This window comes from Lissotriton vulgaris, chromosome 8, assembly GCF_964263255.1.
Source record: "Lissotriton vulgaris chromosome 8, aLisVul1.2, whole genome shotgun sequence".
Taxonomy (NCBI): Eukaryota; Metazoa; Chordata; class Amphibia; order Caudata; family Salamandridae; genus Lissotriton; species Lissotriton vulgaris.
The window spans coordinates 1,511,951,989-1,511,979,037 of record NC_141696.1 but is presented as its reverse complement, the minus strand read 5'-3'; the positions used below and the strand labels follow the sequence as shown (position 1 = coordinate 1,511,979,037).

Sequence of the window (27,049 nt, the reverse complement as noted above, 5' to 3'; positions counted from 1 at the left end):
CGCGAAGACCTGACTCAAGAAGAAAGCCTACTCAGGAGCCCTGCAGATTCACAGCCAGGCTGAACTAGGCAAAACCTCAGGAGCCACAATTGTCTGTGTCAAGAGGGGGTGGAGGGTGCACCTGATACGCATAGAGGGCAGCACCTGCTGGTGGTCCCACACAGTCCCATCAGCCTCCTGCCTGCACATAGACCGTCCCACCCAGTCGTATCACCAGTACCAGGGTTTGTGATACAGGTGTGCACATGGAGTGTGTCCTTGTGTTTTTGTAGGGTTCCTGCACCTCAAATTTCCCAATCCTTGAAGATCACCAGGGGGTGTCCCCTCGATCCAGGATCTCTGGGGTGTCACACAATCTACTTGGGTCAGAACTCAGAACTGTTGAAACAGTCGTCTGTGATTCAGTGATCTGATTTATAACATTTACATGCATTGGTGCCCCCAAAGTTAGCTTAGAATGGTCCTGCTTAGAGCAGGTGTATCTGCGTCCAGCCAGGAGGCCAAATCTTGTTACCATGGGCAATCTTGGGACCAGTGTGAGGTCCCTTAAGCTGTGTTCGTTTGACACGCTGCAGCCTGTGGCCTCAGGACACAGGCCATCCCTTGACATGACTCTGTCCAGTTTCTTGTGCTAACCAGTAAACCCCTTTCAGGGTTTTGGGTTTCCCGTGCCCTTTTGCATGGTGGTGATGTTGGGATTCGTGTAAGTGTCTCTGTGTTTTCTGAGCCCTGCTGAGCTATTACCTATGATCCTTGCACTGTGGATGGATGGGAGACCCATGGCGGTCCCCAGAGATACATGGGAGTTTCTCTGGCACCCGGACTCCTCTTCCAGAGCAAACCAACTTCAAGGTAGAACCAACGCGACAAACAGGATCTGGATATTGCAGTGGCGTCCCAGTCTATGGCCAATAGGATGACACCGTTGATGGATTATAGCGCCTTACTGTGTAAGAACGCAAGAAGTTACTGGTAACCTTGGGGCATATTACCAACGATTAGCGATATTTATCGCTAACAAGGCTTAGCAACGAATTTTTTAACGCTAAGCATCACCGGAAATTATCGCAGAGATAACTTGCTATTAGCAAGGTTTATCTCAGAAGTGATAAAAATCCTCACGCTAACTGCCAATTGAGAGATTATCGCTGGAAAACGAACGATAATCTCTCCAAGTTTGGAGATAGCTTGATGATAGGAGCTCACAAACTTAGCCATGATATCCACCTTCCATAGGATATCATGGCTAAGTCAGGAAAATATCAGGTGTAAAAAAAGCAGTGCTAACCGCGGTTAGCACTGCTTTTTTTTTATCACTAACAGGGTTAGTGAAATCCTTGGTAATAGGAGAAATGTCGCTTAACAACATTTCTCCCATTATTTTTCTCTGGAACGCCCCCTTTGCATCTCATTAGAGATACAAGTGGAAGCGTAGAGAACAAGCATTTGCAATGCAATAGGTCTCGCATCAGGAAAGTTTGAGCTATTGGTATTGTAAATGACTAACATTTTATTTATGTGTTGGTTTTGAAAATAGCGAAATTAATAGCTTTGTCATTCACAATGCCAATAGTTTTAACTTTCGCAAATGTGACACCTATAGCATTTGTAATGCAATATTTGTTGTATTTACGTGACTTAAATGTATTGAGACTACAAATAACAATGTCTTCATTTTTTTAATAATACTGCATTGCAAAATATAGCACTGTGTTACAGCACAGTGCACTGTATTGTAGTATCGTTAGTTCACTGGAGGATAGTCCTGCCTATTACAGGGCAAAGCAGTACACTGCAGCAAATTACTACTGACTGCAGCACAATATGTTCCAGAGCTGCCTATGTAGTGCTTCTCAATATAAAGCAGAGTAATTCAGTATAATGGGGCACTGTTGTACATAAGGCAGCACAGTGTACTGTTTTACAATACGGTCCTCTATATTGTAGACGATTCTCCATTCCACTGCCGTCCTGAGTACTGAAACACAGCAGAACACAGAACCGGTTTGTCGCAGCTCAATACTAGATACAGCACATTGCAGTGCAGCAGCGCATTTTAGTCCTACGTACTGCAGAGCTGCATAATGTACTGAAGCACAGTATCATACAAAAAAACAGCATATTCATGTGTTATACTGTACTGCAGAGCTGTATGATGTTTTGCAGCAACTGCATCGCAGCATATGGATGCTTGCATGCTATGAGTGCAGTCCTGCACACTGCACAACAGCATAGCGTATTGCATCAAAACAAGTGGCAATTAATACTATACACACACTCCAGCATAGTACGGTTTGGCAATACAGCAGATTGTACTGCAAGACCGTCTTATGCACTGTGGTGCGGTGTGCAGCAGTACAACCCTGCGTCTCATAGCACAGTGCAGTGTATTGTATTGTATTGCGTTGAGATTCTGCATAGTACAGTGCATTAGGTTACGGTGCAGTCTCCCTTGCTGCTGCAGTCTAGCGCATTTAAGCATTGGGCCCTACGACAGTTTATATGTATTGCATACCTTTCTATGTACAAACACTGTATTGAATTACAACATACTGGACTGTAACATAGCATATTGTGACGCATCATTTTAAATTGTGGTAAACTTTATTGCAACACAGTGTGATGTACTGTAGCACAAGCCTAGAAACTACACACAGCACAGCTATTTCTTGTGGAACACAATACAGTACCACAGTCCAGTGTGGCAGGGTACCTACCGTATGGCAGTGAAGCACACCGTATTGCAGTCCAGTGCTACTTCCGGTCACACTGCCTTGTTGTGCTGTATTCCCTTTTGCAGGCCTCCATACCTCTGGCGAGGCCGCAGCGGTGGTATGCAACTCCACAGGAATGCCTTGGATGGGAATTTTTTCTGCAAATACCGTCGGTGTGGGCGACGAGAAGGGTCTAAAGATAGCTTATTATTACTGCGTTATTCTGAGCAAGGGGAGCATTTGGTTCCAGAACACGAGGCCGGCATTTTCCTCACTGAGGGATGCAACAGGGCAGGGGTTTTGGCCCTAGGCACAAGTCTCCTCACCCTTGGCCTTTCTGTCCGGTCTGGACACCCTGCGTATGGGGGGTGAATGGGCTACGCTACGGCATGGTGGTGGTGGGGAGGGGAAGGGTATTCCCAGTGCAGTTTTCTTTTAATCAAGCAATAAGGCCAGTTTACAGCCCGCAGAGCCCGGTCACCTGTGCCACGGTGGAGTGTGACCAGGCGGGAGAACGCTGGAAATGGTATTTCTGAAGTCAGGCTTCTTGTGGCGCAGTTAAAAAGACAACAATTTACGCCTAGAACTGGGAAATGGGCGGACGGGGAATTCCAGGGCCCTTCTCTCTTGCAACAGTCCTAAAATAAATGCTCGTAAGAACAGAGGCGGGGCATGGCGGACTCCTGGGCATTTCAGCTGAGTGTCATACCGATCAGGGTACAAGTTCTAAAACAAGTGGTGCCTGTAAATACTTAGACTCATCATTATAACGTGCTTGAGCCCATTTGCCCATTATTTGTTAAACATACCTCTTCTGTCGTGTGAATATTAACTTGCCGATGTAACCGCCGACTCAAAAGAACTGACGTGCCGTATTGAGTAAGCGCGGAAGGATACCATACTAAAATTTAAAGAGTTTGCGAACGCTGCTAATGTGCTCCTGATTGAAGGCTTGTGGGTAATGTAGTGTATGTGCCGCCAATGAGAGCAAAAGGATTTACAAGAACCCAATGTGTCCTTCACTGAAACACTGTGTTTTACCCATACTATATGTTCTAGGATCATGCAAGCAGATGTACATATGTACTAACACGAGTGGACAAGAAGAAAAAGTTCTGTGCGCCATGATTAAGCACAGGCTCGGCACCACGCTCCAGGCCGGACCTCCCGCGAGCCCAGCTCAGTGCCAGGAAATTAAACCACACATACGTCCCTCGAAATGTTCCATAACCTGGTTCTTTATCAAAAGCGGGAACATGCACCGGCTTCCTGTAAGAACAAGGTTTACAATCCCGGGCGGAAGTCAGGCAGGCCGGGGGCGGGACGTGAAGACGCACCGGAAGCCCGGGCGGGCTCCCGCGAGGTGAGAGCCTCGCACGCACAGAAGGATGACACCGCCGCCGCCTGCAAGGAGCCCTCGACTGGAGACGAGTACCGGTGAGTGGGGGCCTTTGCTGAGCTGCGAGGGCGGGAGGCATGTGTGTGTGCGTGGGGCGGCGGGGGGCTCTGTATGTGTTGGAGCGTGCGTGCGTGTGTGTATGTGTCTTGGAGTCTGTGTGTATGGGTGCGTGTGTGTATGTATGCGTGTGTGATGACTGCGGGGGGGAGGGAGAGAGTGTGTGCGAGCGAGTGTCTGTGTGTGTGTATACGCATGCATGTGTGTATGTGTGGGGATGTGCACAGCGCGGGAATTCTTGTGAATGTGGACGGAGCCGACGTGCGCGTGCACGAGGTCAAATCCACAAGTTAAAGCGCGTGGCACCCTCTTGTCCTCCTAATCCCCCCGAAGTCAATCACTATAGTTGTCGAGCTGGACTGGAGCATCCTACGGATGCTTACTCCAGCTCGACCTAAAAAGGGTGCTAACATGCGAATTTGCGTGTTAGCACCCTGTTGCTGATAGGGAGATCATTTTATCTCTGCATTCTTGGCTTTTAAAGCCAAAAAAGCGGAGATAAATCCCTTGATAATATGCCCCCTTATTTTTTGCAGAGTTTTTTTTATTTTTTCTACCTTATCTTTTTCTAATGTAGGTAAAGACCAACGTTGTTATTAAATTATGCTTTGACCTGGCGTTGACATTCACGGAGTATCATTATTATCTCAGACAGTGACTGAGATCCAGGCTTACTCCCACTTGGTCCTGCCAGCTGGAATGAACTCATATTCTCATCCTCGAACACCAGAGGTAAACAACTTTACTCGCTGTGGATGCGGCTCCGGGACCTCGGGGCTTGGAGAGAAGCGCTCACAGCAGGAGCGACGGGCCTATGGCACATCTAAAATCATACCTACAGCGAGGCACATCTATAGGCATGAAATCAGAAACAAATCTATCTGTTTCTCAAAACCAAACCAATTAAAATATATTTACTACATAAGACTAGCTTCCGATGGTCAAAGAAGTACAACACACATGCAGACATACCTATTTTGACCGCTAGAGGTAGCCATACACCAAGAAACGATAGGTGCGCACGAGCTGTTCAATAAATTGCCTACTTATTATATGTAGCAGCTTCATTCAGTTTCGAAACGTTCCCAAATGCCTGTAGTATTGGTGACACAGGGAGAGAGACTGATTCACCCAGGATCACACGATGGGTTGGCTTTATCTAACCTGGTCTAGGCACCGAAGATGTAGTTACGAGAGCAGTGATGCTGGGACAATTTCAGAGTGTGTTGCCCCCGTCAATGTTACTGTAAGTGGCGCTAGGTCCTTATAAGTGATGACATAGACTCACAGTTATGGTGGGTGTAAGTGCCCAAGGGCACGTGTGCCCGGCCCCTTTTATTGGCAGGGACAACTGACTGGTGACACCTGTGTTAGATGGATGTGAGATGTATGGGGTGTGGGATGAGTGGTAGGACTGCCGCTATGGGGCTCCATGAGGTGCCCAGCAGGACATTACAGGGCATATTTACAAGGGCTTTATCTCCGCTTTTTTGGATTACAAAGTCAAAAAAGTGGAAATAAAACCAGCGCCCTATTTACAAGAGGGTGCTAACATGCATAATCGCATGTTAGCACCCTTTTTCCCAACGCCTCCCTTTGCATATCCAATGAGATGCAAATTGGGCGTGGCCCGGATGGACTACCTTGCAGATATCGCTGATGTCTACATCGCAATATTTACAAGGCAGCCCACATGATTTTAGCACACGTTAGTTTTCGCCAAAATCAACTTCTGCTAAAATCCTGACTTAGCCATCCCTAACATAGATTATCGCCGTTTTGCAGGGAACATCGCCGGAAAACCAGCAATGTTCCCTTCAAAATTGCGATAACCTCGCTATCTCTGGAATTTTTATCGCCCTGGAGAAACGTGTTGTTAATAACTCTCTACCAGGTGATAAATTCCAGAGATAGCCTGCAATAATATTATTATCGCTGAGCACGGCCAGCAATAATTATCGCTGGCCATTGATAATATGCCCCTACATCCCTTCCAAAATCCAAAAAGTCCAACCAGGGGAAAGAAAAACATAGCACTCTGGATACTACATGGTCCATCAGTCTCTGGAGTCACTCAGCAGGACAGAAGTGGACGCATGGACAGATGACGCTGGGTGCAACACATCTGTGTTCGTATTCAACTTTAATCTGAGTGAGACAGGACGCGAACACTGGTCCACGGATGCCCGAAGCCTTCTGGCTGCATTCCGGCTGGAGTCATGTCCAGCGCATGCAGTTGGTCCTCTCTGCTGATGTTCCAGATGCTTCGTGGTCGGTGTCAACAGTTCAAAAAGCACCGTGCGTCGGGAGCAGAGTCGCAGTGCATCTTGAAGCTGGCCTTGGTGGCGTTGCTTGACTCCTTGAAAACAGTCCTGCCGGGCTGCAATCTGTGGAGGCCTCTGCTCTTAGGTCCCTCTAGCTCCTGGCATTCTCAGTGGAGCAGTGAAGTCCATCTCTCATGCTACGGGAGGCCCCATAATTGGGGTGCCTCAGGACTGCATGTGGTCTAACCTGGGGTTGCATGTGTGGCATGTCTGGGCCATTGCAAGACCGGCAAGGCACCACTGCCTAGTCGCTCGTGCAACCACAGGGGTAAATGGGTCCTGGTCAAGGCACGCTCCCGCCACCGGGATCAGGATGCAGGCCGGGTGGTCGCTGGTGCTTCTTGCCTGTTGGTATAGCTGCGGTGTCGGATTCTACTCTGGTTGTTCGATGCTCCATGGGTGGTAGTGATGACACACTAGACAGGGGCTGGCATGATGAGGTTGCCATTCGTGTGGTGAACCTGTACAACGAGTGGCGACCTCTTGCCTTGATGGTCCCAGGCACTCCCCTTGGGTCATCAATAACTTGAAGTGATGGTGGCCAGGGGCTCACATTCTTTCTAGGTGAAGGCATCTGTATGCTTCAGCAGAGCCACCGGTTGCAAACTCTGGATGGTTGTGCTGGGAAGCGTCGGCAGAGCCTCGTTTCACACATACGTGTGGCTTGCTCCCAGTTCTCATGCTGGGTTTGGTGCAGAGACTCGGTTTGTGCATGCTTGTGTGGCTTACTCCCGGATCTCCCACTGGGAGTGGGGCAAAGACTCGGTTTGTGCATGCTTGCGGCTTACTTGCGGTGATCCCACTGTGATGTCGCTAGTCTATCCATGTTTCCCCTTGGTGGGTTGTTCATGTGGATGGAAGTGCTCCATCATTGGCCAGAGTCTTCTCAGGTGTGCCTCTCAGGCCTGACCTCTCTTGATCTTCCCTCCTGGGCTTGGTTGGTCGTCCGGTTTCCCAGTGTGGACTGGCAGGCCACACTTACACTTCCTCCACATCTCTCTCCTTGTCGCTTCGGCATGCACCTTCTCTCCAATGATGCAGTTGAGTCTTCAAATTGCTAGAGTCTCTTCTCCTTCTGGATGCAGCGGCATGCACCTTCTTCAGGGCATGCAAAAATTGGTCATCTGTCCGTGTAGTCCATCCACGGGTGTTAGGCTCCAGCTTGGTGATGATCAGCGCAGTCGATGATCCAATTCTCCTCATCTTCGGTGGTGCACATGTCACATGTTCCCTCGTGCGGGACCTTCTTGGAGCTCCTTCTCTTGGGCCATATGTGTGTGGCTCCCCCTCTGCCTCGAGGGTCTTCTTAATGCCTGACACTCATCTTTTCTGGGTTGGTGTGGCGTAACGCCCCGTGTTGCACATTCGCTCCTCAGTGACCTTCTTGGAGCTCCTACTCCGTGGTAGTCCTCCTTCCGGGAGGGTCTTCTGTGGACAGTAGGGAGCTGTGGTTCTGACCCACTTTCTCTTTGTGGCGCAAGACTTGTGTCCCGATGTGTAGCAGCTATTAGGCATGGTTGGAGGGGTGTGGCACAATGCGGTACAATGTGGTCCTAGTGTCTGGACCACAGGTACAGCATTGTGCCCTTCTATCCACCTGGTCTGGACATCCTTCTGCCTGGTGTTGTGTTTTTTTTTTTCTGGCATGTTTGGACACCCAGTGTGCTGTCTCTGGGTTCTCAATCTCTTGAGTAGGTGGCCCTTGGTGGATTGCATCTCATGATCTGGGTGTCTTCATGGAAGGTTTCCACATCTCCTTTGTGTTGTAGTAGAGCCAGCCCTCTTCTCCCTTTTGCTGCTCAGCTCCCCCAATCCACTTTTCATCTCAGGGGGCACTGACATTTGGGTTGTTTTGTGGCCAGGAGAGCAGTCTGTTCTTGGCTGGGTGGCATTGCAGGCTTTGACACCCTGTTTGCCTTGGTGCATTGACTGACGGTCTCCAGACTGATAGTGCCCCCCTTTTTGCAGTGTCTGTTGTATTGCACGGTGTGTTTGCTTCAGTGAGGTTTTGCTTTCAGTGTACACTGCGTGGGCTGTGCTCCGGGAGCGACGAGTTACCATTTGGGGGCCTCCTCTCTGCTTTGCTAGAAGGTGATCCTCTCATTGTCTTTTGGCACCACCAGAGGTGATGGGCCTCAGAACCTTCCGCTAGGCCTTATCTCTCCCTCTGAGGTCTTCTTCTTCCCTCCTTCTGAGTCCTCTGCGAGCGCAACGATCCCATAGGTTCTGGCCTGGATGAGTGTTTGCAGTGGCTGAGCAGCTTTGGGCTCTTACGTCCCCTGTATCCTGGAGTCAGCTGTGGTCTAGCTGTGCTTCTTCGCGACCTTCAGTTGCACTTTGGTGGTGCTGCCAAGGTGGTTCTTTGATTACTGCTTAACAGGGTGGCATTTCACTGGAGGCTCCTGCTTCCTTGCAACCACCCTCTGGGGTCCATACCTTCATGACCCGCTGCTCTCCTTTGTTTTCGAGGGAGCCATGCGCTTTCCCTTTAGGGGGTGGTGGCGGGCAACTGCCTGGGTGTGCGCAACACTCCTCGCGATCATGTCCAGCTCTGGTAAGCTGGTGCCCTTTCAGTCAATGGTGGGGCTGCTACCTCCCGGATGCTTTATGACAGCTTCTTTCTGCCACTGGTGTCCTTTTGTGGCCGGCCATGGATCCCGCTACCTTCCTCTTCTTTCTGCAGGTGGACCATCGTTGGTGCAGCAGGGCTGCTGCAGGATAAGAGTGGGCGGTTACTTTCTGGTTTGCGGCATCAGGCAACCAGCAGGGGGCGTGTGTATGCAGCAGGCTTGTACACCCTCTCACCTGTGCCTGTAATCAATCACAGTAAGTACCACACTGGTCTCTGCACTCCTCTCACAGCTGCAATGCCTGGATCACCACTCACAAGACCCCTAAGACCAAGCAAAGGGATGGAGCAAGGGTGGTTTGATTATTCGTGTACCTAAGCCTCCAGACGTTTGAGAACCGCCCTGCATAGCTACTCTAGGGACTATTCGGCTATTAAACAACTGCTCAAGAACTACAAAGCAAGCATTAGCCACTAGGAAAAGGGTGTCACAAGAGGAGGACTGGTCAAACTTGGCCCAGGCTGCCAGGACAAAGGATCCAACATTATTCTGGAGCACAATAAATGTGAAGAGAAGTGTGGCTCAATGGTTAGAGCGGCAGACCCTGATGCAGAGGTTTGGCCCGGGACCAGGGTTCAATTCCCCGCCTCGGCGGGTCTTGGGCTCAAAAATTCCACGGACCTGATAATTCTCGCCTCGGTGCCTATTCCAATCCTAGAGTTCCACTCTGCAACTCTGGGCAATAGCTTGCTTAATCTCCACAATGGCCCCCACAACGCTAAGAATGCCTGGCCTCCACCTTGGGGGTGCCCAGGAGTAGACGCCTCACAGGGAAAAGCCTGGACGGGTTCCACAGCGGTATTCGTACAAGCGCCTTGAGACCCTTGCGGGTGAGTAGTGCGCTATACAAGTATCAATTTACCTTTGTTGAAAAGCGACTCATTCCCGAACCTACTTCCCTCGTTTTTTTTTATGACACATGGGTCACCCACTTCTCGGCCATTTTTCGATTCTAACAAGAGGGATGATCTGCTGGCAGTGGGCGAGAGGGAAGATCGCTGGCATCATAGCCTGTTGCATATCATCTTAGAAGAGGACCTCCTTGCTTTACAACAGAGTGCAGGGGAGAGGCTCGAGGAGCCGATGAGGTTACAGTTCATACGTTTAAGGCGGCGGGGGAATTATTGGGTCCCATCCTGACTCAGGTGCTTAATGCAGCTGTCGAGGGAACGATTTCTCCTCTTTGAACAGCATCATTTATAGTACCCATCTTTAAGAAGGGAGACAAATCTGACCCTAAATTCTACGGATGTATGTCAGTACAACGCAATCATTTTGATCGCGGTACTTTACAACGCGGTTTTCACAACGCAAGTCATTACAACGACTTGTGTTGCAAGGCGCTTGATTGAGGATTCATTTAATTTTCTATTCCAACTCCAGGTAATGGAGAATTCCTTCCGTAGAAGTTTGTTGTGTACAGAACCATCTGTGTCATCTTTTATTGTCCACAAGGAGGGTGAGTTGCTCTTTTTGGAAGACTCGCTTTTATTGAAACCTTTGTTACTCTGGTTTTCAATTTGGGCAAAAGCATAAACAAGTTTTACTATATCTGTAATTTTAGATTGTTCAACTCTAGATCACATTCTTCAAATTCCTTGGCTGTCCTATATAAATTAATTTTTAGGTCTCGCCTGAGCCAGCGCGCATGTGCTGCTCTGCAAGAATTTTAGTAAGGGCTTTTGAACTCTGAACACACGCTTGTGCGTGTGCTTTTTTTTATTAACCCACAATTGACCTGTGCATGCGTCTTTCTAAGAAAGACAGCACGCAATTGGTCCAAGGCGGGTGCATGTCCCGCCTTCTCTGTCCCCTGGCCTAGGGTGCTCGAGAGTGAGCAACAGTACCATCTGTTTCCAATTATCACACCCACGTCTCGCGGTTGCATCAATTGGAACCAGATGGGGTCAGCGCTGGTTTTTCGCCTGCAGAGGCGGGCACAAGCGCACACCTGCACCTCTCCCGGGCTTGTTTTTTCATGGGTTTTGTTACCAGTGTCTCGCGGATTCGTGACTAGAGGTGCACTTGTAGTGGGCAACATCGCCTTGTTCACTAGCTGCATGATTAATTGATATTGTGGATGCAAACATGATCTCCTCCTATACATAAACTCTGCATGTTAGCCCGTCACATCCCATCTCTGTCCTAAGTAGAAATGGGCCCGCTCCCCCAGTTGGAGTGTAGTGGGCCCCTCTCAACCCCCTGGGCCACGGTGATGATTATGATGCTGATGGTAAGCGCTATACTGCTGCGCTCCCGCCCTCAGGCTCACGGCGAAGGGAGTTTGTACTTTACAGATCGAATTCTGGGCACCTGGCTGTCACTAGACACTCAATAGAAGTGCTGTAAATTTGTCGCACTCTGGTACATCACAGTGTTTTACTGTGATTGTTGCAAAGTTTTAAAAATGTATGTCATTCTGTATCCAATGCCAATACATTTGGTACGTCACCTTGGGCGCATCTTGAAATATTGCAGGCATGTATATTCAAGAGCAAAGTCACAAGGCGCTTTCAAAGGCACATTTTGGGTAAAAAATGAGTTTTGCTGTACACAGCTGGTGGGTACCTTTTATTCCAGTACGGTCTAATATCCCCTTTGGGCCAATAGCTGGAGGTACAGAAATACATGCGCATGTATTTTGATGGAAGCCTAGTGCCTTTACGTACATCGCTGTGAAGTTGCCTTTTGGAACTGAGTAAACCTGATGAGATTGTATGCGGCATCAACTTTCCAGACAGCTTGTGTCGGACCAATAAAGCAACTACTGTTCCCAATGCGTTAACGCAGTCACTACAGAGATTCGCATGTTTACTCGTTGATATATGTAGTTGATGTGAAGCACCTACATGCGGTGGCACTGTACCTTTGGGGGGCTTTGGGATACTAAATAAATGTAAGTAACAGGGCAGTCGCTGGGTGCAGGGAGAAATACGTTTTATGTGTAGATGTGCAAAGCTGGCCAACCACTTCTTTCATACCAACAGAACAAATTCAACAGCTCAGTGGGTGAATTCACCTCTGGGAGCGCGCCCGAGGAGCGCTCAACTATATCTAGACACGCATTGGCACAGCCAATAGGTCTCGCCTTTGGGACATTATAAGTGATTAGCCATGCAACAGTTGATATTGCACCAAGGATATTGTGCTGCATATTTAAATATTTATGAGGTCCCAAAGGTGAGACCTATTGGCTATGCCAATGCTTGTTTTACTTGCTTTTCAACATACCGGTACTTCAAAAACCCTGCAGAACCTTATCCCTCGCTAACACTGTATTTAAAGCTTCCTTTTTAAATTATAGACAGGAAAGTGGTATGCGTGGGGATTCTAAGATGCCTACAGTCGTTTTATATATGCTGAATGGTTTGCAGGAGGGTTGACAACCTTATTTGTCATAGTTAACTGACACTCAGCAACGTTTTGTCTTAACCAGGTTACGGTTGGGCATGGTACATCATTTAGTAGCCTTCCCAGAAATGAGAAATCGACCGCTAGACATACTCCCTTACCCCTGTGACGGTCTATGGAAGTAAAGCACACAGCATGGTATTTTGTGGTTTCTATGACCATCTGAGGAGACATTATAATAATACAGAAACTTATAAAGCGTGAACAGCTACCTCACCTGGAGGTGTCCCGGCGCTATGTGAGCAGTTAACTAAGAGAGTGACACAGATAATTCAGATCTTTAGAGTGAAGAGCCACGTTTTTAATAGCTTCCTATCCTATTTAATAGCTTCCATTATCTCAAACCTACTTTCATTGCTCAGAATATAAAACACTATAATAGCCCTTTACAGTATTTATCTGTATTTGGGGATTGGACTGTATGTTTTAATACTGCACTCTTTTAATGGGGGCAATACATCTCAGGAAAAGCGTTTTATTCTAGTAAACAGTTTTAGGGAAGGCTCGAGTATTTTAAAAATATGTGTATTTTTACCCTTATGATGTGCTTTATGTTTTATATTTATTGATGATGGGCCCGATTCACAGAACTAACTTAAGACAAAATCCTAAACTTACTACTTTTGGTATTCACAGAAGCTAGGATTTTGTCTTAAGTTTGTCTTAAGACAAACTTAAGACAGACTTAAGACAAAATCCTAACTTAAGTCTGTCTTAAGTCTGTCTTGAGACAAACTTAAGACAAAATCCTAACTTCTGTGAATACCAAAAGAAGTAAGTTTAGAATTTTGTATTAAGTTATTTCTGTGAATCGGGCCCGATGTGTTGTTATGTCTTTCTATGGCCACCATGATTGTGCCAAAATAAATATTTTTTTTAAAAGAAAGGTGGTAGTAGCAAGTTGTAAATTTTGGAGTTCACTGTAGCAAATATATTACCAAAGTATGGTGTGGCGGCGCACTGCCATTTACAGACAACATATTTTCTATTGAAATGGCCACAAAATTGGCACTGGCATGCTGCTTTACTGATAAAACTATATAGTGCACAAACAAAAATGTGTGGAAATCGAATTTCAGCAAATATTTATCATTTGCACATCACTAAGTGAAGTGCCTTGATTTACATCAAACCTATTAAAATCTTTATTTTCATCACCCTTCAGAATTTCAAAAAATGCTTCATTTGTGCTTTCCTAACTGGTGATACAGTGTGAAATATATCTACAGTTAAATTACAGGGGTTTAAATGTTGTTGTGTTAGCAAAAAATGGACACCTTACAGACTTTCTTTTGACACTCCCTGAAATACAGCAATATTGTCAGATAGTTCACCTTAGTAAATGCTCTACGTTTCTAGTGAGAGAAGGAAAAGTTAAACCCTAATCTCTATGTTAAAAGAATAAGCAGCAATTTGTCAGAAGGCATAGACTGACACATGACGTCTGTCTCTGAACACACCATGAATGTGTCAAAAGAAAAACAACATTTAAATGGATCTTTTATTTCTTATTCAGCCTTCTGAACTCCAGCATTCTTATTTTGGGGGTGCTGCAGCAGCGCCTACCCTTACATCCCATACTTCTGGCCCCTTTGCATTATAATAACCTTGAATTTGTAAAGCGCACAGCTACCTTTGAAGTGGTTTCCCGGCGCTTGGGGCCCTGGGGAAGATTAAGCAAATCACATGGTACTGGGCTGACCTGTCGCTGGGGATTGAATCGTGAACCCTGTGGTCCAGAGTCAGGCACCCTGGCCGCTGCGCCACACCTCTTCCAGACCAAAGGGGCCTTCAAGCCCTGCCCATTACAGTTTTGCTGAGAGGGACTAAACTCTTGTGAATTCCTATAGGTTCAGGTACAGTGTGTCCTGTAAGGAGTCAGGATTCAGAGTGACTGTCCCAGAGTGGGGCTGGTGGTAGGGTGGGGTCAGGGGAGCCGCAGCTCTTCAGTCAACAGATCACTGGCAGCTTATGGCGTCAATGTCCAGATGGCAGCAGCAGCAGCAGGGCTGATCTCTGGCCAGGATCTGAAAGTGGGAGACCTTCCACAGACCTGCAGTGTTCAAGTGTTATTTTCATCTTTCTTTTTCTTCTTTATCTTATTTTCTTTTTTTTTTTTATTTATTTTTGTTGTTGCATCAGGCGGATCATGGGTACAGGAGACTTCTTTATCTTATTTTCATCCTTTTCATCTTTCTCAACAGGACAGGGAACACACATAGGGTCTGAACATGCAGGAGAAAGGGAACTCTGTTCCGGAAAAAGCTGAAGACCTGGCTTTTCTAAACCAGCTACGAACGAACTGCAAAGCCAGCTTCACCCACGTTCTGGCTCCACCTCGGTGCTTGGATACGCTCATTGGCGATTAGCCACGCTACACAAATCAACGTAACATAACTGAACATCACATAACATACACTAGTCTGCTAGATTTACTTCCTGCCTTTGACGCCCTTCCCGAATTCTTAGCAGTGCGGTAGCAAGGATGCCGTGGACCTTAGTGCAAGCAAGGAAAATGGCCCGCCTTACTATTGGTGGGGTAGTAAAATACGGCAATTATCAGGGCTCATGGCCCCCTCAGGACTCTGGGCCCTGGTGCACTGCACCTGCTGCACCAATGGTAGCTACGCCCCTGATTCTTGGAGATGGGACCACAGGCAGCGGCGCTGGCCACAGACTGGTTCATGCTAACCGTAAAAGTTGTGCAGCCTTGGATGGGTCTGAATCTGATAGGTGCGATCTGCTGTATGGTGTCCCACAAGGGTCCTGCTTGTCCCCTTGTCTGTTCAATAGTCATATGCAACCTTTGCACCAACAGTTCAGGGGTGCTGGAGTGCAGTTTCAGCCTTAACTCAATGATGTGCAGGCAATATCCAAACTAACGAGCCACTACTCTGTGCACATGACACAGATGTATCCTTCGCATCATATAATTCAGAATTGAATTAGAAGGGCGTTTCTTCAATGCTCCCTGGCCCACAACCTTCACATCCTGAGGGACTCTTGTCACTGGATTAATATTGAAGCTGCTTTTGTTGCAACTGGAGATGAGATAAAAGGCTGGGGAGTTCATTCTGATGCAACTCTGAACAGGAGTGAAGAGGAGAATGAAGGAGTGAATCACTTCTCTTACTACTGGTTGTGGGGGGAATTGGGCCTGCTTTTACCCAGCGCCATGTGTTGACGATTGCTTGAGCAACAATGGGGAACAAGTTAGACCATTACAAGGTGCCAAGTGGTCTCTTGCGTACACAGACATCAATCAGGGGCAGCCAGATGCCACCCCTTGCTTGTCATCTGACCATGCCCTTGGCACTCCTCTTCTTAAGGGCAACAAAAGCAGCAACATGAACTGTTCTCCAAGAGCCATGTGTGATATCCTGGCTTATTATATTGTGCCAATGCTTAGTGTTAAGAATGTCTCTTGAGGGCTTAGAATGTGTAACTCGAATTGCTCTTAGAATGTAAGTGCAATAATTGGTTTGCAGTGGTTGAGGTGGCTGGGACATTTTCGTGTATTGCTTATAGTTGAATAAACTTTCATATTGGATCAGCCTTCTTTCTACGTGTACGATCTTTAATTATCACATTTGGTGACGATTTTAAACCTCATTGTCGGACTAACAAGCTTTCAGTTTAAAGAAGAATCATCTGTTTGGGAAGCTTTCACGTTCTCAAAGATTATGGGGAAGTCTCCAATATCTCCCAAATTACAGGAAACTTCTATAGGATTCAGGTAGAGGAAATGTCCCATGACCACCATACATAAGGTACTGTTTCAGTTTGATATATTTTTGCACGCCGTTGTACAGACCAACTATTTGGCTTCTGCGTGCGAAGCCTTGTCAAATTACCCCTTACGTGCTACACAGAGGCTGCTCGCACAGGTAACACTGTGGGTCTGAGATTCGGTGATGGTTTTATTTATTTATTTCTTTACTTTCACCTTTCCCGTCGTATATCGAACTCCACTATCCCCCCACTCTGCCCCGCTTCACTGCCCTACAGTGTTTACCTGTGCGAGCCGCTGTTGGTGCTACAAATCATTCCCTCATGCTCCCTTCAACACTGTTTAGTCTCCTGTGTTATGTTGGAACGTACCGCTGTATCCTCCGTGTGGGTGCTCCTGTGTGTTCTTCTCCACGAGGACCTCAGCTTTGACAGAGCTCTTCCTCACATTTTCTCACGCTCCTATGTTGCTTAGTGACATTGTTACTCCTCTCATTGGCTGTTTGGCTCCCTGCGGCGGTATCTATTGATTCTTCGCAAACCAAGATTCAACTCATCACTGCTAAAGGCATGAACACTTCAGTGACATCTTTTCTCTCGGACGCAACTCTTCACTGCTGCAGTGCATTGTTACAGAGCCTCTCATCTTCGTTTTGATCTCAACAGCTTTGATATTGGGAACAATGTTGCTGTTGCTTCGGAGAAACTTATCAGCATCTGAGAAGTAGTAAAACTAGTTTTAACTTAATTTTCATTTTTAGGGAGATCTTTTTGGGTGTTTTCTCAAACACCGGAAAGTTCGCAAGGGAGTGAAGTGGGCGTGTTGGGGGTGTTCTCGGACACCAAGTCCCAATTAAAACTATCTTTTGTTCAGGAGTTCTCTAGTCATTTTTCTTAAAACAATTTGGGGAGTTAATGAGTTTTGCTTATTCTGATACCAGAATTGTGTGAATAATTGTCCTGATTGCTTGTGATCATTTATGAACATATTATTATCAAACTTGGTGTAAATTGTTCCTTCATTAATTATGCAAAATATTATGCTGCAAAATTAGGATTCGCCTGTAGCTTGCAAGTAGCGGAGAATACCTTTAGCTTTGAGACAATGCATGCAGGCTGAACTTGATGAATCGGAAAAACAGGGGATTATTGTCAAAACTTAAGCAACCGAATGGCTTGCACCAGTAGTACTAGCATGCAAGACCTCAGGTGATATACGTTTATGTGTAGATTTAAGGGGTCTCAATAGGGTGGTGGTGGTGGACAAGTATCGTCTCCCCAATATCTCTGAGATGCTTACACAAATAGAGGGAGTTTGTATTTTCTCAACTTTAGATTGTAAGGCAGTATATCATCAAATTTGTTTAGATGATGATTCTATGGATTTGAGTTATTTTATCACACTGTTTGATTTATTCAAATTCACTTGATTACTATTTTGACTCAACTCTGGCGCAGCGGTTTTGCATTGGGCTATGGAGAATGTGTTAGATAATGCTCCTGTGGTAAAAATCTACCAGGATGATATTTTGATCAATGGGTTCAATCAAGAAGAACGTGATTGTATACTGACGTTAGTCTTGGAGAGGCTCAGAGCGAGAGGTCTGACCTTACTAGAGAATAAATGCAATTTTAATCAAACAGAAATATTTGGGTCATAGGTTAACCAATCCATGTATTGCCATAAAGCAATACATGGACAGGCGCCAGCCTATATAAAAGATAGGCTTGAAATGTATGAACCTAAGCGCGCCCTGCGATCCTCCGGTTCCTTTCTGCTATCCTGCCCACGTTTTAAACTGGCAACAAAAGGAGGCAGATCCTTTTCAGTCCAAGCTCCTACCATCTGGAACAAGCTACCGGAGGGACTTCGCAGAGAATCCAATCTTTTCCGCTTTAGGAAATCCCTGAAAACTTTACTTTTCAAGGACGCCTTTACATCCCCGTAGTTAGGTCGATATTTCTACACTCTTCCATCTTGTTTCTTGTTGCTGTACTTGGTCAGAAGCGCTTTGAGACCTGTCGGTGAGTTGGCGTGATATAAAACCCAGATACAAATACAAATACAGATGGGGTGAAACCTAAAGAGCAGTTGGTAAAAATCATTGAGAACTTGCATGCTCCTGAGGACAAGGAAAAATTAATAACATTCCTTGGAATGGCTTAATAGTATAACAAATGTGTTCCATCTTTTTCCAGCTGTACCCAAAGTATGAAATCTTTGCTAAAAAAGTTTGCTAAATCTAATTGGTCCTCCCTGTGTGAATGTGAATTTCGCATTGTGGTAGCATGCTTTTCTTACTTTTACAAATAATATGTTACACTGTTCTATTTGTCATATTCACTAGCTGACAAATGACGCAGAAGGAAAATTAAATGAATGATTAATTTTCCCTTGTCCTCGTATGTCAAACCCCCCTCACCCGGCCCCACCGCTCTTACCTGCACAGGCCATGGCTGGCGTGATTGTTGGAAAATCTAAAGCTCCCCCCACAATCTTACTGATCAAGCTATGCCCCTGGAGCGACCTCACGCTGTGTGGAATCCTCTCTCACAATTTTCCAATGTCATATTCCACATACTAAGTAATTAACACTTAGGCATGTGTCTGTTGCATAGAGATTTATACTGGAGGGTGTGCCTCAGGCAGGCATCTCACACAAGATGCTGCGCACCTTTGCTCGAACACCAAATCCTGTTTCATCTCCTGCTGAGATGTTATTTTTTGCACAAGCGTGGCGATGACATCATTGGCACACATATTGTTCTGTATATGGAATGGAAGGCACTTATAAAAGGCATGGCTATCTGAAGGCATCCCAGCGCTAGTAACTGACACAGGGAGACAGAAGGGATAAGGGAACAGCATGGACTTTAATTGCTTCCGGAAAGTCAGGTGGTTAGAAACTGTGCGAAGGTGTAGAGGCAAAGAGTTCCAGAGTTTGGAGGCATTATAGGAAAAAAGCCTACCGCCACTTCTAGACCTAGATATGGCTCTTCGCTATATTTCTGCTGTTCAGGCAATGCAATACTGCACAGCATTATGTTCATCTTATAACGTTTGCCCTTTGCGTGCTAAACAGAAGGATTTTTTAATATACTTTCAGTAGCTGGGGCAAACATTTGATGGAATTCGACAGATTTGTGTCACCTTTTTCTTTCGTCATCTTAGAATTCCAACAAGTTGGCTGCTCGTCTGTCTGTGTTTGTTAAAATGTGTTTTTCCAAGTATATTTTTCTTAAAATTAACACAGGCCTACAGCTGCCCTTGTCTCAGTGATACTTACCACCTTTGACTGCAGGAAACACCTGCACTCCCACCTCACACTTTACTGAATGTCGGTTATCTGGACATAGGTACTAAATCTAGTCTAGAAAAACCTTTTACCAAAAAATATTCCTAGAAAATAAAGAATACAATGCAGCCTGTCTAATTCAGTGATTTCATGAAAGAAGCCACATCAAGGTGTAACCTCCTGCCCTGGGTAACATCTAAGAACAAATGGAGCTAACCCAGAAGAGGGGGGTGAGATTATCAAGTATAACCCAGTGGTCAGTCAGTCAGTCAAGATAATGTTTATTTAGACCGTTAGTCTTTAAACAACACAAGTACTATCAATTTATGTACACTATAATATCATACATAATTTCATCAACTAATACTGTTGAAACAACCATCTTAAAAATAATTTAGAAAGATTTTCATAACACTTCCCCATTCAATCCCACAGTATATATACGGTATAATCACGCCACATCTTAATACATACTTAATAAAAAGATAAATAATTCTTAAACCCTAAAAGATAATCGTCCTATTTACAGTTTTTCAGTTCGCATCGAGCTAAGGTTCTCCCCTCCCTCCCCCCCGCATGGTTCCTTACTTCCCCATGGTTACATCGTTCGACTCTTTACACCATATAAAACTTTTTTGCAGCAGCCATGGACCTTCCAATAGCTATTGCAATATCAAGGTTACACATATCAACCAGAAATTCTAAGGTTTGATTGTGATACATAATTTTCTTGGTTTTTTAAAATAGGGCATAAAAACACTTTTGGCAATGATAAAACATTTAAACAATCTAATAGTATGTGTATGATATCACATGTTGTACCCACACTACACATACATTTCCCATCCGGTTGTATCCCTTCCTTTTTTTATTCTCTCTCTTGTTATCTTGTAAACCCAATGGCTTCTGTGACCTGAAGTTATTCACTATCTCTTCACACAATCAATCATTAGGGTGTCAGCGCTCACTGTACTGGCCTCTAGATTTCACTCCTGCGGGGACGTAGACCCACCTATACACCCGGAGCCCCCCGAAAATTCTCATGCTCATAAAAAGAAAACTCTGAACCTGCTCAGTTCTTATGTCAAGCTTCTTTGTGCGGCCTTTTTGGGACTTGAAAATAATTTTGGTGTAAAATCCCCTATATTATTTTTTATCACAGCAGTTATGCCTCTCTTTGCTCTAATATTAATTGGGGATTATCTTACACTGCTCTAAACTACTTTTGAACTGTTTCCATCTTGTATTTGCAATTTTAAGTTTATATTTACTTAGATTATATTTTCTTTTTTTCTGACCTTGATATAAAAATACCAGCCCTGTTGGTATAATATTGGTCAGATCACAACCCTTTCCGTGAGTTTAAAAAACACTTCTACCACCTGAGCGCCGCCAGTGCTCTGAAGTGCACCCCACCGGGCCCTGATGGTCGGAGTGCACTGGACCCTGATGGTCAGACCGCACATGACCCTGATGGTCAGAGCAGGGGCGGCTCTAGGGTCATGAGCAGGGAGTGTAGGTAGGGGGCCCCGGAAGAGGGGCTCCAGGGAGGCCAGTGAAGAGGGGGGGTCAGGGTGTTTGGAAGTGGAACAGAGCTGGAGGCAGCCAAATCCCTGCCACTGGGGCCACCACGCAAATATGTATTCATCCTAAGAGGATTATTATATTAAGGATATATATTGGCGTGGCAGCACCTGGGGTTTTGCGTCCCTGTGCAGGCGCACAGCTTGCACATGCCTAAGGCCGGCCCTGGTCAGAGTGCACCTGGTCCTGATGGCCAGAGTGCACCTGGTCCTGTGGCCAGAGTGCACCTGGCCCTGATGGTCAAAGTGCCCCAGTGTGTGTCATGGCATCCCTACCTTGGTGGCCCGGCACAGCTCCTGGAGCAGTCTCCATGCCTTCTGGCTGCTGTTGGTGCCCTCTGTGTGGCAGTCGCAGAGGCCGGTGCAGTTTGCTGCAGGCTCCATGTCCTTCAGATGTTACTCTCCAGCTCATCCCACTAGAGGGCGCTCTCACTGCAAGAAAGAAAGAAGCTGGCAGGTAGACGATGCGACTTCCAAACGAGAAACATTGATGCGCAGTCTCTTAAACACGTCCAGATAAATTACCAGGCCCTATTCGGCCAACGCATGTAATCCACATCATTCACAGATGCAGTAGCGGTATCACAGGAGGTCAGTATACAAACGTATTTGGTTCCACGCCACAAGACGTATGCCAGCCGCACCAGTAGATGGCAGTCTTTGCTGTTGTATTGCAGGCCTCTGATAAATTAATGTCTTACTTTTCATGCCTGTTGTCCCACTTCTTGCAGGAGGACCATCATTTAGGCCTGCCGTAAAGATGAAACACAAGAAAGAGAACAGTGTGAACTATGAATGAAACACCTTGCTAAAGTTATTACATTACATTTATCATCTTTCATCTTTGTAATTTAAGCCCTGTGGGTTCTTTTTCTAAGTTATTGTGTTGTTGAGCTGTTAGTCAGAATTTTTTTGTACTGGTCCTCCATAAATAATGTACCTGGTGTGCAAAGTGGCAATCATTACCACACACGGTGACCCTTACAAAACAGTGCCTCCATTACACCAAGCTGTGTGCTCATCAGGGCCGGCTTTAGGGCCGTGCGACTTGTGCAGTCGCACCTGGTGCTGAGCTTGGGGGTGGGGGTTGGGGGGGGAAACTTGTTTAGAAATAACATGGATTTAAAAGGACCTGCTGCAGAGTTCCTTGTGTTTCCAGCAGTTTTCAGTCAACAATAAAAATGCCAAGATGACCCTGGTGCTTAATGATCCTGCTGGAGAGAGATCTGGAGTTTCACCTAGTGGCACTTTTGACTCATCATAAAGTAGTGCAGAGGGTTAATGTGCCTACTGCTAAGAACATGTCCCATGCAGATAACATAATTGTATTTTACGTTGATAGGTTAGTGGGTTACTGCTTTTGTCACAGACATGTTTCTGTTATGTGCAGTTGATACGTTATGTAGCACAGTGACCTATGGACTTTCATCAAAGAACTTCATGCAAACACCATTATATAGGTTGGACCGAGTAATGGAACGTTGCCAGACACCTCCTGAAACCTATTTTCACCAACTTCAGCAGCATCCGAATCGACGAGCCTGCACCAGTTCCCTGGACACACCACGCCCTTATCAAGATCAGCATCCCCATTCCTGGTCCATTGCAATGGACCACCACCAGACCAGCCCGCCAAAACTGGAACAGCATCACTGACCAATGCCATCAAAAATGTCAACAATGGGATCACCTCCTGAGCCGACTTCCTAACCCCTTTAAAACACAGCATTACAGCAAGGTCCGGCCCCAGCTCAGTTGGTACACAGAGGAGCTCAGACTGATGAAACGCCACTGCAAGCAATTGGAGCACAAATGGAAAATGAGCCAGAACAATGCAGAAAGGAGTCCATTTAAATCCACCGTAAGACGCTACCACCAAATGATCCGGACCACCAAATGCACTGCTTTGGCGGACTGCATTGGTGCCAGCACCAACAGAAGCAAAGACATATCTGCCATTGTGGAAGATTTAATCTCACCATCGGCCACCTCCAACTCAATCACCCCCTCGCAGGACCTCTGAAACAACCTATCTCAATCCTTCCATAACAAAATCACCACCATTTACAGAAACGTTTACCCGCAACCGAACCCAACAGATCTCATCAAAAACATACTGATCTTATCCAAAGAACTAGTACTGATCACATGGTCCATATTCACCCCAGAAGAAACCCCAGAAGAAACTGCTGCCACCATGAAGTTCATCAACTCAGAGTCCCCATCGGACCCCTGCCATCCATTTTGAAGGCCTCCACTTCTTCTGTGACAAGATGCTTCGAAACATGCAACCTTTCTCCGATTGCTCAAGAAACCCTCTGCAGACCCTTCAATGCTCGTGAACTACAGACCGATCTCCCTGCTACCACTCCCAACCAATATCTTGAAAAAGTTATCAACAGACCAAATACCTCAGTGACCAGCAACTACGTGACACTGCACAGTCTAGTTTAAGGCCCAACCACAGCACAGAAACTGCCCTCATCGCCGTCACGGATGACATCTGCATGACTTTGAATAGAGGAGACAAGGCAGCTCTCATCCTCCTGGACCTCTCTGCAGCATTTAACACATTCTCCCACCCCATCCTCATCCAACACCTACATGACATGCACTCCAATGGATCTGCTTCTTCCCGGCTGAAAGGACCCTGTCAATCAGCCTGGCAACGTACACCTCGGATGCCCACTATCTCATCTGCGCAGTTCTGCAAGGGTCATTCCTGAGCACTACCCTCTTCAATGCATATGTGGTCCTCTAGCATCATCATCTGCTCTCATGATATCAACATCCTCTCCAAACTGATGACACGCAACACATTCCCCCTCTCAGGGACAAGACAAGGCACCCAGTACCCGGATCAAGTTTGATGCCTGCAAGACTAAAATAGCCCAGTTGATGAAGACCAGCTCTCTAAATCTAAGCCCTGACAAGACTGAAATTGTTATCTTAGGGAAGAGCACATCACTTTGGGACTCCACCTGGTGGCCAACAGAGCAAAGACTGAACCCCACCACCCACACCAACAACCTCGGGATCGTCATCGACAGCAAACTTAACATGACCACCTAAGTCAGTGCCGTCACCGCCTCATACTTCCATACCCTGAAGATGCTGAGGAAGATTTTCAAATGGCTCCCAATCAGCACCCAGAAAACCGTCATGCATGCGCTGGCCACAAGCAAGATCGACTACGGGAACACCCTCTATGCCGGAATCAACAAAAAACTCACCATAAGCCTACAGAACTTGGCAGCCAGAATTACTCTCAACCTCCCACGTTGCACTCACATCCAGCCACACCTGAAGGAGCTCCACTCGCTCCACATTCACAAATGAGCACAATTCAAACTCCACACCCACACTTTCAAGGAACTACATAACACTGACCCAGCATACCGCAACTATCACATCTGCTGTCACCAACCTTCCAGACACCTCTGCTCATCCGGACTCCTACTTGCACAAATCCTATGCATACGGAAAACCAGATCTGTTGGTCAAGCCTTCTCAGACACGCTCTTAAAGCATGGAATGACCTACCACTACACATAAGAGCCTCCTCTTCACTTTTTGAGTTCCACAAAAAGCTGAAGACCTGGCCTTTAAAGTAGTCCCACTAGGCCAGAGGTGTGGCTAGACTCACACCTGCTCAGCGCCAGGATCCCCTCTGGAGGTATAGTGCGCTCTACAAATCGGCATAACTACATAACATAGCATAACATAACACAACATAACATAACATGATCAGCCCACCCCTGGAAGTGCATCAGGGTCTGTAGGGAAGCAAAGACCTTGAGGCAGAGGGTTCAAGGTCAATACGGTTTTTGACGACAATGTCCACTGGTGACTCTTCCTCTTCTGTATTTGTGTCTGAACATCCTTGCACATACCAGAATGGGGCCTAGAGAAGGCTGGCCACATTTGTTTAATCAGAAATGAATAATACCACCACAAACACAATCTAGGCCCCAATGGGGCGATGTGTTGCCTCTGATCTGAGCAGATACGTCAAACCTCAGATTACAGGGGTCAAAACTCTGTCGTCACCAACCCTAGATTCAGCTGAGCCTCACACGCTTACCACCCCGTCCAAGATAACTTCAGTCCAGTGGCGTAACACAAAATGCTGGAGTCCTTCTGCAGAATGTGATGAGGAGCCCAAGACTCCCATATGTCACAGATATTATCTTGAACCTGGTCTGATTGGGGGATCCTTGATGGGTTGGGGCCCCTAAACTGGTTGGGGGCACCCCTCTGCCACAGGGGCTGCAGGGGCTTGTGTTACGTCCCTGCTTCAGTCTTTGAGGAGCAAATGTTGCTTAATTTGGACCGGTGGTTGCAGGTGGGGCCCACCGACACTTATTTTTGGGGACTGTCACATATTTTTCCTCTACAGACTTTGATCCAGCACAAGAGAGAGAAAGGCACCCAAGGGGGAAGGAAGGAGGAAGAGAAGGATGGAATAAATGTGACAAAGGGAGAAAGCAGGGATGAAAAAGAGTGAGGTAAAGGAGCAGGGAGTGTCTGGCAGTGGATTAAAGAGACATGAGGTGGATTGCAGAATACAGAGCCTTGGTGTCCTGCACCCTGTCCTTTGCTAGAGCCGGCCCCAGGATTCTGAACAAACCTTTGGGCTTTGGCATTCATTCATCTTTTTTTCTACAAATGAAACACTGGCAGAATATCATAGTAAACACTGTTCGCTTCTGTAATATGCAAATGTCAGCGGCACTCAAACATACAGGCACCGGAAGGGCCAATTAGCCTTTCATTAATATGCGATCGCATGTTAATAAGGGACTCGTTAAAGGATGTAACAAACTGTCTATTGTCTAGGCCGGTGGACTCTACAGAGCCCGTAGGACCGGAGTCACCACTCAGCAGATGGGATCTCGCCAAAGCAAATGTCGTTAATTGAAGCCAATTAGAGCGATGCCAAGGGGCGGGAACCGGCTGTGGCACGAAGCGGTATTCCGTCGAAGGGCCATCCTGCTGTTCCATGCAGAACAACCCAACTGGAAGAGTATGGGCCACATACTAAGAGAAGCTTGAGATACCGTGCGCTGTACGCCAAGTACAGAGACTCAACCTTACCTGCCGCCACCTGGAGGTGTCCACGCCACCCACCGACGGAAGGTGCCAGGACCTGCACTCAACACCAAGTACAGAGACTCAACCTTACCTGCCCCCACCTGGAGGTGTCCATGCCACCCACCGACGGAAGGTGCCAGGACCTGCACTCAACACCAAGTACAGAGACTCAACCTTACCTGCCCCCACCTGGAGGTGTCCATGCCGCCCACCGACTGAAGGTGCAAGGACCTGCACTCAACACCAAGTACAGAGACTCAACCTTACCTGCCCCCACCTGGAGGTGTCCACGCCGCCCACCGACTGAAGGTGCAAGGACCTGCACTCAACACCAAGTACAGAGACTCAACCTTACCTACCGCCACCTGGAGGTGTCCATGCCGCCCACCAACTGAAGGTGCAAGGACCTGCACTCAACACCAAGTACAGAGACTCAACCTTACCTGCCCCCACCTGGAGGTGTCCACGCCACCCACCGACTGAAGGTGCAAGGACCTGCACTCAACACCAAGTACAGAGGGGCAACCTTACCTGCCCCCACCTGGAGGTGTCCACGCCGCCCACCGACTGAAGGTGCAAGGACCTGCACTCAACACCAAGTACAGAGACTCAACCTTACCTGCCCCCACCTGGAGGTGTCCATGCCGCCCACCAACTGAAGGTGCAAGGACCTGCACTCAACACCAAGTACAGAGACTCAACCTTACCTGCCACCATCAAGAGGTGTCCATGCCACCCACCGACTGAAGGTGCAAGGACCTGCACTCAACACCAAGTACAGTGTCTCAACCTTACCTACCGCCACCTGGAGG

The 27,049-nt window shown here is 46.8% G+C and overlaps 1 protein-coding gene across 4 annotated transcripts in view; it reads right to left on the bottom strand.

Annotated features, from left to right (window-relative positions):
• GPR156 (G protein-coupled receptor 156) overlaps positions 1-27,049 on the bottom strand; it is a 121,369-nt gene that overhangs the window by 62,643 nt on the left and 31,677 nt on the right. For 3 of the 4 annotated variants that reach the window (XM_086933545.1, XM_086933548.1, XM_086933546.1), the window contains exon 2: positions 21,420-21,892. In XM_086933545.1, coding sequence (XP_086789671.1) covers positions 21,420-21,527 — 108 coding nt within the window. In that variant the 5' untranslated portion in view covers positions 21,528-21,892. The remainder of the gene's footprint in view (positions 1-21,419; positions 21,893-27,049) is intronic. The other variant, XM_086933547.1, reaches the window with a different exon arrangement.